Below are 13,929 nucleotides of genomic sequence, written 5' to 3' on the forward strand. Positions count from 1 at the left end.
CTCCTGTCAGCCGCTGGCAGTAACTAATCTACTTTGTGGATTTGCCTATTCTGGACACTTGATAGAAATGGAATTCGTCAATATGTGACCTTTTGTATCTGGCTTAATTTACTTATTAGCATGTTTTCAAGGTTCATTCATGCTTATAGCATGATACTTCATTCTTCTTTTTGGCTGAAAAACATTCCATTGTTTGGTTATACCACATTTTGTTTATCTAAGCTCTGTTTTGTTAAGTCACTGAGATTTTGGGGGGGGCGTTGACTGGTAAAATCAGTATTTGAATTGATAATACTTAGAAGATTCTGTTTTATCTCACTACCATTTGGATAATTGAACTTCATGGATATAACATCCTTTACTCTTAAAACTGTTTTAAATGACACTTAGACAATTTGATTATTTTTGTGTACATTTGAATCCGGAATCCACTAGAGCAGTTGGGAGGCATTTTCTCCCCACGTAATGTTGATAAATTTATTGTATATGTTAATATACTTCATCAAATTGAGAGTATATTTTCACTTTGGCCAAATAAAAATATTCTGGTATTTTGATCTAGTAGCTTTATAGTCAGGAACCCACTAGCAAGTGTGTTTCTTCCAACAGTTTCTTTGTCAGTGGTTTGGAACTTAGACTGTACATTACCACCAAGAAACAGTGTTTAAACAGAGATTTTGGCTCCCAGGCCAGGACAATAACATTGAATTGTTAGGAACAGCACTGATAATACTAACCTGAGTGCAGGGTCCTGAGGAGGAGAGACCACAAAGACAGAAGCAGAAAAGGAAAATGGTGCAGTTTTTATTCTCAAATAAGGCAGAATTTAGAATAGTTTAAATGAGTATTTGTCAGCTATTTTAAAGGAAGTTAACTAATTGCGTTTAAACCATTCATTTAAATGAATTTAGAGTAATTTTAATGTCTTTTAAGCTAAATATATCAAATATATCTTGGTTGAGTTAAATATAATTTAACTCTCAAACCAATTAATAATGGAAATTAATAGAAACTAAATCATAATCAGTCAACATGACTTAACTTTGCTTCAGTCTTCATAGACGCCAGATTACCTGTAAAAGCTTTATTGCCATACTGCCAACAAATGAAACCAAGTTTATCTTCCTGTTTAAAATGGGCCAAGGATTGCTTTGCTATTTGTGTTTTGTCCAGTGGGTGGCAGCATAACTCAACTAGTTGTATGCAGTCATTTGAAAGCTTGTATACCTTTTAAAGGCTATAATTTCTATATCTGTTGAGCTACAAAGTGTGTTTAAAAAAATGTTTCATTCTCCCAAAATAATGCTGTTTACTCTTTGCTATAGTGAGGAAGATTTTTAGATAGAACATTGTTATCCTTTCTACATAGATTTCAAGTAAGGTAAATATCACTGCCAACTGGTAACTATCTCTTCACAGAAAGTCTTTCTTTTTTTTTAAAATAAATTTATTTATTTTATTTATTTATTTTTGGCTGCGTTGGGTTTTTGTTGCTGTCCGTGGGCTTTCTCTAGTTGTGGCGAGCGGGGTCTAATCTTCATTATGGTGCGCGGGCTTCTCATTGCGGTGGCTTCTCTTGTTGCAGAGCACGGGCTCTAGGTGTGTGGGCTTCAGTAGTTGTGTCACGCGGGCTCAGTAGTTGTGGCTCGCGCGCTCTAGAGCACAGGCTCAGTAGTTGTGGCGCATGGGCTTAGTCACTCCACGGCATGTGGGATCTTCGCAGACCAGGGCACGAACCAGTGTCCCCTGCATTGGCAGGCAGATTCTTAACCACTGTGCCACCAGGGAAGTCCCCAGAAAGTCCTTCTGAATAAGTATTTGGAGATCTATTTTTAAGTCCAAACTAGAACTTAAGCGAAGTTGTTCTTAGAGAATTTGCCAGTGAGACGCCTTAACCCTCTATCAGTCTACAGGCTTCCATTCAGATCATAATTCTAATAAGTTTACTACCATCCTTTGAAGGCAGGGTCTGTGTTTTCTTTTCATGTGTCCTTATAGAACTCAACATAATGCCAGGCCCCAAAGAGATCCAGTAAAAGTACTTACTAGTTGACAAAAATGAAAACCATATGCTTGCCTTACAGCTGAGATTATTAAAACCACCTACTTATTCCAGTTAAAACAGCATCCTTAACTCAGGAAATGGAATTTATGATGAGCAGGAGAGTCAAATCACTTAAATAATGAATAATTATTTGCAGTTGTTTATTATCAGAGTGTAGAGTACATTTAGGAGTTGTATTCTTTTTAAAACAAACTTTTTGTTTTGAGACAGAGTTATGTACTTGAATTAGAAGTTTTGCTCAGTGGTAAAAGAGATGAGGCATATAGGAGATTGAGAGGTCCTCCTATTTCATCTGACTTTGGATATTTTCTCTTATGAAGTAATCTTGAACCTTTTGTAACTGTTCTTTGTTACCTAGCTAGTCAGTTAAAAAGCTGAGATTAGAACCTAGGTTTATCTCATTGTTATGTGGGTAAGCTAAAGGAATCCAGGATCACAGAAGCTTGGCTTTAATTTTGTTTAGTGTTCAAGTCCGAATAGTATTTGGAAAAGGAGGAAAGTCTTACCTTAGAAATAAGCGGGGAAGAAATTTCCGTATAATTGTAATAGTAATGATAGTAACAGTTAACTTTGAAAGTTAAGAGACCTAAGAGAGAAATGTCTTCTACTGTCTTTTAGACTCACCTTGACCTTTTTTATTGTTGCTTTTAATTAGAAAATCATCTATACAACTTATATTAGGAGCATCAGAGATGTGCATTATAGTTCCTACTAGCTCCCGAGATTCATTTACCTTCTACGTAACCTACGTTTCTTGGATACTTTACTATGGAAACAATATCTACACAGCAGGAATGGGAATGGATGAGAATATAACGCCAGATGTATGTATTTGTCTATTTGGAAAGAAATTCCAGTTTTATGTAGCATCTCTGTCAGCCTTAGGTGTAATTAGTGTTGCTTCTGGAGCCTTGATAAATCTGCCTGTTGGCAGAGTGGTATTGCTCTGGAAAGTCATGGAATAAGTTGGTTAGACTAAAAGTATATTACACGCTATTCATTTTTGCTAAAGTTAGTCATGTAGAGGCAAATTTTTTTAAAAAAGTAGTTTCCAGTTTCATTCAGAAAATAATATTAAGGGAGCATTCAGATCCATTTGTATCGTATCCATAATGCCGAAGTCATACTTGGTAATATAGGAATAAATGTTAAAATGTTAAAAGATTATGAAGGAACTATTTGAAAACTTTTAGCATTTCTGTTTGACTTAAAAAAAACCTTTTCATTTGTCTGCTGTAATTCCCTATCTTTTTATGCACGTTTCCCACCTCTTCTACTGGGTCCTAACATACATTAATCATAGTTATTTTAAAGTCTCTGTATGATAGTTCCAACTTGTGGGCATCTCTGTGTCTGGGCCTGTTGACTGTTTAACTCTTGACAGTGGGTGTGTTTTCTTACTTTTTTGGTGTTTCTAATTGAATGCTAGACATTGTATAAAAGCATCAGTAGAGACTGACATAAATAATATTTATGCTTAGTAATGGGCCTGCCACTCTTCTGTTGGGCTGTTGGTGTGAGGAGTTGAATCAGTTGTATTAGTAGTTGACTTGGGTTTGCGTTTTATCATTTCAATAACCAGTAAGGCCTCAGATTCTCTAGCAGTGGACAGTGACTGCTCTGGTCCTAGTGTGAATCAGGAGGGGGTTTTCAGTGCTCCTGCTCTATCCTCAGCCCTTATGGCGGGGGCCTTTCTTTGCACTGTTGCCCTCTCCCAGCAGTGAGTGGATGGCTGTTGCTTATTACTTGGTGCAAGGCTTCGGGGGTGGGGAGCAGGGTTTTTGGTTTGGGTTTTTTCCCTGGTTCTCTTACTCCTGCCTCAGTCATAGGTAGTCCCCATGCACCTGAACCCTCGGAAGTGGGGCTTTCTCAGTGTTCTCATCTCCCTCTTCCTCACCCCATTTGCAGATAGCCTTTTCCTTCTCAGTTCAAGGTCTAGAACTGGGGTTGGTAAACTTTTGCTGCCAAGGGCCAGATAGTAGTTATCCTCACGGGCCTTGTGGTCTCTATTGCAGCATCTTTAACTCTGCTGTTGCAGCATGAAAGCAGTGGTGGACAATTCATACATGAATGGACGTGACTGTGTTCCAGTCAGATTTTATTTATAAAAACAGGTGGTGGGCCAGATTTGGCCTGCAGGCTCTGGTTTGTTGACCCCTGGTCTAGAGCTCCGGAGGGTTTCTTGCTTTCTCCCTGCCCCTTGCACCTCTTGTCCCCTATACCCTGTGGCAACCAAATTTCGCCTTGCATCCACGGGGGGCTTTAGGAGTGAGCAAGTTTCCTGCACTTCCCTCAGCAGCAAGATGCTTCTGTTTTGTAGTAATGCAGAAACCTGGGCATGAGTGGATTTTCTGCCCCCTCCTCAGTGATTGGTGACCTTTGCCTGTGACAGGAGGGCTAGAGGATTCCCTGTCCATCCCCCCACAGTAGACAGTTTTTGCCTCAGGTAAAAGAAGGGTCACCAGGGTTCAGGTGGATCTCCTACCCCTTCCCTTCAACAAATGGCTTTTGCTTTGTAGGTGAGTAGGGTCCGGCACATAGGCAGTTTTCATTCATGTCTTCCATAGGCAGCTAATCAGCAGCTGTTTACCCGTGATGGGCCCGCAGTGTGCGTGGGTTTCCTTAGGGACTCCTGCCCCACCCTCAAACATTGACAGGCCTAGCACATCTGTGCCATAGAAGGTGGCTCTCTGATCTCTTTCACTGCCCTCAATTATTCATCTCAAAGGCCCAGTGGAAACCCATGGAAAAGAGCTGGGGTGTAGGTATGGACCGCCCTTGTGTTGAGGCTCCCAGGGATTCTATACTGCTAGTTCACACTTGGCCTTTAATGGTTGATTTCAGCTTCGGTTGTTCTTGTACCAGCTTTTGTGGCTGCCATCACCAGAGAGAAACAGTTCACGTGTTCCTTCTTTCCTTAGAAGAGCTTGTAACGCTTTGGAATTCAGTTCACCTGGTTGGACATGGCAGTTGTAAAATGTAATGACCTCAGGTCTCTGATGAGCTCAGAAAATTGATGATGTAGGTTAACTAGCTTTTTCTTACCATCAGGGCAGGACTGATGTTCTCTGGTGGCTTTCTGCATTCTAAGTGGAGTTAGAACTTCACCATTGCACTTTAATAACTTCATAATCACTGAAGTTGATAATAATCAAGAAGCTGTTAAGTTAAAAAGAACAATTCACCTATAGTCTTAACACTAATATTAAAATGTTAGTGTATCATATTTTCATTGATTTCAGTATAGTTTGCAGCTGCAGTGTCACTGTTGTCATGCAATAAATGCCTTGTGTAGGGTGGGTAATTACTGCTCTGCTCTTTCTTGGATCCTCTAGACTTCCTTCCCATAGAGCACCTCTCTTTCCTTTGAAGTGGTCTAAGGTACAGGCTTCTAAATGCTTAACAGCTGCTGGGCCAGCTGTTTAAAGAATCCCCTGAAGTTCTCTTTAAAAATATACACTTCTGGAAAGTTTCTGAGTCTGGACTTGTGGCAAAGGAATCTGCATCATTAACAAGCCCTTCAGGTGACTTGGAGAGCAGCATGCTTTGAAATTCACTGGCCTAGGCAAATGTACCATAGTTCCCGAAACTGGTCTCTCTCAAGCAACTAGTGGTGTCATTTTTTGTTTAAATGTAAGATTGTATTGTTGCTGACGACACGCAACACATTTGCACCACTGAAGTGCTGATCTGGAGTAGAAGCACCATGCAAACCTGGATAATGCAGACAGCAGAGCTTGGTTTGAAGTACCTAATGAAGAGGGACTGATGAAGTAGACAATGGTGGGGCCAGACAGTCATTACAATCACGTTGTTGAAATACATTTGGTCTGTGAGGTGTCAATGATATATATAGCTGAGTGACAATAGCAGATTACAAAATAATTCCATATTTGTTATAAAACATACACACAGAAGAACAGAAGAAAATGTTGATGGTAGTTATCTACCATTCTTGGTAGTGGTTGTTTTCCTATAATTGCATTTTTAATTTTAAAAATTTCAGTGAACATGTGTTACTTCCACAAAGATATATGTTAGTGGCCTTGTTATGTTTATTAGATCCCTCCTTCCCATCTTTTCTTCCTCCTTATTTCATTATAACATATGAAAGTCATTTCTTTATTTAAAGACAACTACAACGTTTTTGTGAACATAAAAGCAAATATTCTTAAATTTTTTTCATGTTTCATTTTGGTGGGGTGGGGATAGGGCGTAGATAGAAGAGGAGGGATATAATTATGAAACTGTGGAACTTATTTCTATTTTACATCTGCAGTGTCCAGTTTGGTTACCATTTAGTCACATGTAACTTTAAAATTAAAGTGACATAAAAGTTCACTTTCTTAGTTTGTCTTATTAAATACATTTCAGGTGCTCAGTAGTCACACATGACTAGCGGCTGCCATATTGGACAGTGCAGGTATAGGACATTTCCATCATCACAGGAAGTTCTGTTGGGCAGTACTGACCTAGACCATAGTATATTTGTCTGTTGGCTAGTAAAATTACTTAAACAAGTCATGCTGTTCTAAAAATTAATATATGTCTAATTAGAGTAACTGACCAAGCTTCCTTATCTAGCTTTCAAAATTAAAAATAATTAAGGAATATACTTAGTAAGCAAATATATATATGTGTGTGTATGTATATATATTTTTTAAGGGATATTTAGCAGATTGGTTCTATAAAACTCTTAAGTACCAAAATTATTTTGTTTTTATATGATGATACATGATTATCATCTAATTCTACTTCTTTTAAACTTAATTTTTCTTTAAAATTACTCTCTACAAAATAGCATCTGTATGAAGTAATTCATTGCAACATCTTGTGGTAATAAAAGATTAGCAACAAGCTATCAAATGGGGGACTGGTTAAATAAATAGTACATTCAAACATTGTACTTAAAAGAATAGATTTCTTTCAAAAGTGGTTTGAGGACCTCTAAGGGTCCCTGAAATCTTTTCAGGGGGTCTGTAATACTACAGATACTACAGTATTTCTAATACTACTAAGATCTTGTTTTCCCTTTTCACTGTGTGGCTCTTGGGTCTGATGGGTAGAACTGCTTGGTGCCTTAGCATCTTCACCTCTGCAGACGCACAGCAGAAAACAAAAGCATTGCACTTAAGAATGTGCTAGATGAAGCAATGAAAAATATGAATTTTATTGAATTGTGACTTTGCGTGTACTTAGAAAAATATTCTTTGTGAAGAAATGGGAAGCTGTATACTAAAGTAACAGTGATTGTTTTGAAAAATAGCACTTCTGTGGTTATATGAGTTTTGAGCTAAGCTAGCTATTAAGCTAGTGTTTTCCCCTATAAAACACTCCTTTTATTTGAAAGAATGACTGACAAACTATGGTTATTTAGACTGGTGTTTAATAGACATTTTCTGAAAAATGAAAGAAGTGTGTCACTTCAAGGAAAACAACTGACGGTGTTTGTTGCCAATGAGAAAATTTGAGCTTTGAAGTGAAAATTAGAATTTTGGAAAACCTGTATCTACAATGATGATCTTGATAACATCCCAGTACTTAAAAAGACTTTTCTGATGAGATAGATGATGATAACTTTTTTTGATGTTGTATAGTGAAATGTGTCAACATTTAGATCTACATAACTCAGTGAGTCAGTATTTTTCAAATGACAGGTTTGTAATGCTATAAAATGTATCTGTAAAAGACCCATTCAAAGTAGAAGATAGAACAATGGGTTTTAATGTAATAGAGTATCAAGAATTCATTGATAGTTTCAGATTTCATATCCCAACTAACCTTTATGAAACTACCACTTGTCAGGTTTCAGAGAAAAATATCTACAATTATTTGAAAAGGCTATTAAAATATGCCTTCCTTTTCTGACCACATATCTGTGTGAAGGTAGATTTTCTTCATTTACTTTAGCCAAAACATCACATCACAACTGATTCAGTACAGAAGCAGATATGAGAATCCAGCTGTCTTCTATTAAGCCACTCTCAAGAGACTTACAAAACTGTAAAAACAATACCACTCTTCTTACTAATTTTTGGGGGGGAAAATATAGTTATTTACATACAACTTAGTTTATAATATAAAATATTTAACTGTATTTTAACATTAAAATTGTTAAAATGTGATGAGCTTATTGTCATTTTAGAATACATTAATACATAGTTTTAAAACCCAGTTTTAGTTTCTAATATGGTAAATACTAATAGATACAACCTACATTATAAATAAAAGCTTTTTGGAATTTCCAGTTATTTTTAAGAGTATAAAGGGTTCCTGATATCAAAATGTTTGAGAAACAGTAGAATAAAACAGTCTCCAAGCTACATTGTTAGGAAAAGTGCAGATCAGTATGATTGTAAGTTAGCATTTGTGTGAAAAAGGATATAAATGGGATTCTTATTTTTTTGTATATATGTAAAATTCTTCTGGAAGGTTATAAAGGAATTAAGTGTTGGTTTGTTCAATGTGGAAGGAATGAAAGGTAAATTCTTTACTCTAAACCCTTTTGAACTAATTTGAATTTTAAACCAGATGAATGAATTACTGATTTAAAAAAGAAGAAGAAGAAATTAAAACATTCCTACCAGCTATATTACAAATTTCAGGGAATCTAAGTCTGTTATGAGAAGTAGGAGCATGTTTGGAGTAATGGTTATTTTTCTGGCCAATTGCTTTTTCTTATTTTATTTGAGAAGAAAATGAAGCTTGCTTATTTTAGGGGTAAAAAATTTCATTTAATGTCCAATCCAAATACATTCATGGTGAAATTATGTAAATCAAATAGGTAGCAATTTCCACAATGGGACCCAAAGTATACTGAACTTAAGTTTTAAGGAGGAACAATTCGATTAGTTTTGTTACTAACAGGTATTTCTAGGTTTCTAGTAAACAGCATGGATTTATTTTAGAAGACTATTATAATTTGTAGTCTGTCATTTAAGAGGTTTTGAATAAGTGCTGCATGTAATGTGGAAGTAAAAAAGCTAAGTAAACGTTCTGACATTTGATTCAGTACAAAAAGTACTTTTTAATACTCATAACCTTTGTGACTTTGGGAAGTCTTGAAAAGAATAAGGAATTCAATTTTATTTATTCTGTCTGCTATGAAGTGTGGCTTTTGATCAATGTTCATACTTTTAACTTTTAGATAGATAAAGTATCCTTTTATGAAAAAGGAAAATTATTTTAATGCAAAAACTCTTCAGATTTTCTTTTTTCATATCATACTTCTAAAATTTATTTCTTTGAATATTGAAATATCATTTCCAGAGTTCTTCGAAGCAGTTTAGAGAAAGATATTACATGTAATTCTGTTCGTTATAGTGAAAAGTTTGCCCATAATGTGGAACTGTTTTCCCCAATTTTTTTAGTTAACAAAGAATGCCTTTAATAATGTTAATAGGTTTTTCTGAAGTATTAAACAAATAGGTAGTTAATTCATAAAGGAGTTTACTCTTGCTACTTGCATGTGCATGTGTAATAGTTGACATTTTTCTAAGCACACATTATTTTCTTTGATTCTCAGCACATCTTGGAAATAGCACAATTAGTGTTTTTCTTATTTTTTATATGTATGGAAATTGAAATTCAGAGGGCTAAATGAATTGTCATATAACCTTGTTAAATGATAAAATAGCAATTTAGATTTAAGCAAGGCTAGATTAGATTTAGATTTAAACAACTTTAGATTTAAGCAAGACTGTCCTAAGTACAAAAAAAAGCACTTATCTATACCTACTATGCTCGGGTTCTGTGGTCTGCACTAGAGATGTAAAGATAAGACACAGATCTTGCCCTCTAGGGGCTGAAAGTTTAGTGACAGAGACTACCCAGTGGAGAAGTGAGTAAGTGTGGTGGTGCCCTGTTGAAGGGCCGTATATCTCAGTTTTGAGGAAGTGAAACAGATCTTGAAGGATGAGTAGGAGAAATTAGCCAGGGTGAGTATGGTTGAGGGTGGTGATAAAAGGCGTCAGGTAGAAGATACAGTGAAGGAGGCCTAAGCAGCATACAGACATTGTTTGGGAACTGTTAGTAGTAGTTCCATGTGATGACTGTGCTGGGCTACACGGGAGAATGAGCAGGATGTGAAAGCAGAGAGGTAGATAGTGGCCTAAACTGGAAGTCTGAACTTTCTTCTAAAAGTTTCAGGGTGCTAAAAATTGATTATAAATAGTTGGAAGGACTGAATTTGAACAAGGTTAGAGTCTTAATTCTTGGGCTTATTAGCTGTAGGACTGTAATCAGTTGACCAAATATTTCTGAGCCCCAGTTGCCTCAGATGTTAAATGGAAATAATGTTCAATTTATTGCAGTAGGAGGACTAAGAAAAATAAATGTTTTTAAAAAAAAAAGCACCAAGTGTGCACCAAACCTGTATGTAAGAACTCAGTGATGAAAGATGAATTAAAAGTAAGGACAGCTCACTGCACATATCTAAGCTTCTAAGTAGAACTGAAAAAAATGAATTAAATTTTATTTTAAAATATTATTGGACTATTTGGACATTTCTAAAACAGCTTAGCTGAAATGGTTTTATAATTTCAATGTTTAAATTTAATATTTAGGAGTCTTTCAACGTGGTGTTTCTTTATATACTTGTTTGAAAGCCAGACTTTGTGTATATGATGTGGTTGTCAGATGATGAGACTGTCATGAGATAGCCCTTGTGTAGAATCAGTTTTGTTTGTGTGATGTTTTGTGCCATGCCCATTCCCCCAACTCCCTGGCCCAGGAATGAATTCATAGCTGGAAGACCTGGATCTGTCATTCTAATTTTAGGCAAATCCTTGCCCATTTGTGTGTTTCTTCAACATTAAAATGGTACTTAATTAATTTAGCTTTAGGGAATAAAATGAAATAGTACATGGATACGTTTTTGTAAAACACAGTATCTTAGTCTGCTTGGGCTGCCATAACAAAATACTACAGACTGAGTGGTTTAAACAACGGATATTTATTTCTCACCATTCTGGAGGCTGGGAAGTCCAAGATTAAGGTGTCAGCTGATTTGGTTCCTGATGAGAGCTCTCTTCCTGGCTTGTAGACAGCCATCCTCTTGCAGTGTGCTCACATGGCCTTTCCTCTGAGTGTGCTTTGGGGGAGGGGAGGGAGAGGAAGGGGAAAAGAATGAGCCCCTTGGTGTCTTTTCTCATAAGGACACTAATCCTGTAGGATAAGGGCTCTACTCTTATGACCTCATTTAGCCTTAATTACTTCCTTACTCTAAATAGAGCTGCACTGGTTAGGGTTTTAACATAGGGATTTGTGTGTGGGGACACACACACTCACATTCATTCCACAACGTGCAGTTAAATTGGAAGTGTTCTCTTTTGATGGCTTTATGACATGGTATTTGGTAACAATGAGTTAAATGCCAGTCATGTATTATATTTATTTTAACTACTCTCCAGAGCTGCAGATGTATATGGACCATTTGAGTCCTGCTTTCTAGCCAATAGGTTTATAATTGGCTAGCTACAGGAGTGGTACAACCAAGTTAGTATCAACTTAGAATATTACTGTGCCTAAGGTAATTCTAACATGTCAACAGCCATTCTCATAGTATATTAAGCCTATATCACTTCCTTGAATTTCCCCCCCTATTGCAAGCCCAAATATAGTTTGATTCCCATAGTAAATGTCTATAGTTTAGTGGTGATTTAAAAAATCATATCATTTATCTTAAGTGTAAATTCACCCTTTTACTTGTTAACAGAGTAAAGCCTTTTAACTGACATGGGAAGGTTACACACATTTTAAAGGCAGCTAAATCAAACCTCAGTTTTGCATAGCAGATATTGGAATAGAGATAGAAATCTTAACTAAACTTCAGGATACAAGCCTCCTCTTTTTCTTTATTGTGAATTTCAGTGTGAACTTTGATTGAGTTCTAAGTCTGTTTGCATTTTAGATTGTGCCGGAAGATCTTTACACCTGGTTTCCTGGAATGATCACATTTATGTTCTTTTTCACAGGCCAGCCCTCCAGATCTCTATATTGAAAGATTTAATATAGCTCTTGGACAGTATATGGGAGCATTGCAGAGCATTGTGCCTCTTTTCATATATATGGTAAGTTAGAGCTGTTTCCCCTTTCCAAATACCTCTGTTTATTGGTCTAAGTGCAGATAGATGCAGAAAGTTAAGCATATTCTATTTTTCTTTTACTATGTATTATGTTAGAAACGGAAATTAATCTATTTCAGCAATGTTCATAGTGTTGGCATAGAAGACTTATTTAGCCTTTCACTGTTTAAAAATTTCATAAATACCATTGCTGAAACAGACAGTTAGGCATTAATAATCAGCAGTCACCCAATTAACATTTTGTTTCTGCCATATGGAAGATACTGTGCTTGGAAAATAAAGATATATCAGAAAGATTTCTTACCTTCAGAAAATAGAGAGTTAAGACATGTATCTACAAACATGATGTATAATAAATGCCAAGGAAGTAACTCCATAAAAAGTAGAACAGTAAAGTTTGCTTTCATTCTGTTAATCTCTTTCACTTGGAAAATTATGCCATGAGTACGTCTTGTAGTCTGTTGACTTTGTTGAAGTGTCCCCGCCCTGTCCCCCACCCCCCCCACCCCCGCCTTTTAAATATATAAGCTATAGGATCTTAATGTTAGTGTTCCTGTTGAACAGGAAGAGCCCTTAGAAACCATTGTCCCACTTTCTCTTTGTTGATTAGATTAGGGAATGGTTGTTTAGGTTGATCCTACAACCTAAACCTAGAGAATGGGTTGTAGCCTAGAGATAAACTATGTGTGTAATACCAATCTTCAAAATGATTTATTCTCCATAAGATATGCTTTACTGAAAAAAACAGAACATTGGGAGGAATTTGTGTCATCAGTGGGAGACTACTATTTAAATAATTTATGGAGGATATTTACCGTAGAAAAATACGCAGTTAAAAATAATGACATGTCAAAAACCCTGCAGAAAGTAGGCATAGAGGGAACTTTCCTCAACATAATAAAGGCCATATATGACAAACCCACAGCCAACATCGTCCTCAATGGTGAAAAACTGAAAGCATTTCCACTAAGATCACGAACAAGACAAGGTTGCCCACTCTCACCACTCTTATTCAACATAGTTTTGGAAGTTTTAGCCACAGCAATCAGAGAAGAAAAGGAAATAAAAGGAATCCAAATCGGAAAAGAAGAAGTAAAGCTGTCACTGTTTGCAGATGACATGATACTATACATAGAGAATCCTAAAGATGCTACCAGAAAACTACTAGAGCTAATCAATGAATCTGGTAAAGTAGCAGGATACAAAATTAATGCACAGAAATCTCTGGCATTCCTATACACTAATGATGAAAAATCTGAAAGTGAAATCAAGAAAACACTCCCATTTACCATTGCAACAAAAACAATAAAATATCTAGGAATAAACCTACCTAAGGAGACAAAAGACCTGTATGCAGAAAATTATAAGACACTGATGAAAGAAATTAAAGGTGATACAAATAGATGGAGAGATATACCATGTTCTTGGATTGGAAGAATCAACATTGTGAAAATGACTGTACTACCCAAAGCAATCTACAGATTCAATGCAATCCCTATCAAACTACCACTGGCGTTTTTCACAGAACTATAACAAAAAAATTCACAATTTGTATGGAAACACAAAAGACCCCGAATAGCGAAAGCAATCTTGAGAATGAAAAACGGAGCTGGAGGAATCAGGCTCCCTGACTTCAGACTATACTACAAAGCTACAGTAATCAAGACAGTATGGTACTGGCACAGAAAGAGAAAGATCAGTGGAACAGGATAGAAAGCCCAGAGATAAACCCACGCACATATGATCACCTTATCTTTGATAAAGGAGGCAGGAATGTAC

The 13,929-nt window shown here is 36.4% G+C and overlaps 1 protein-coding gene across 3 annotated transcripts in view; it reads left to right on the forward strand.

Annotated features, from left to right (window-relative positions):
- Window positions 1-13,929, forward strand: part of CACUL1 (CDK2 associated cullin domain 1) — a 73,899-nt gene that overhangs the window by 33,221 nt on the left and 26,749 nt on the right. For all 3 annotated transcript variants that reach the window (XM_067709265.1, XM_067709267.1, XM_067709266.1), the window contains exon 4: window positions 12,040-12,135. In XM_067709265.1, coding sequence (XP_067565366.1) covers window positions 12,040-12,135 — 96 coding nt within the window. The remainder of the gene's footprint in view (window positions 1-12,039; window positions 12,136-13,929) is intronic.

This window comes from Pseudorca crassidens, chromosome 16 (assembly GCF_039906515.1).
Source record: "Pseudorca crassidens isolate mPseCra1 chromosome 16, mPseCra1.hap1, whole genome shotgun sequence".
In the NCBI taxonomy this organism is placed as follows: domain Eukaryota; kingdom Metazoa; phylum Chordata; class Mammalia; order Artiodactyla; family Delphinidae; genus Pseudorca; species Pseudorca crassidens.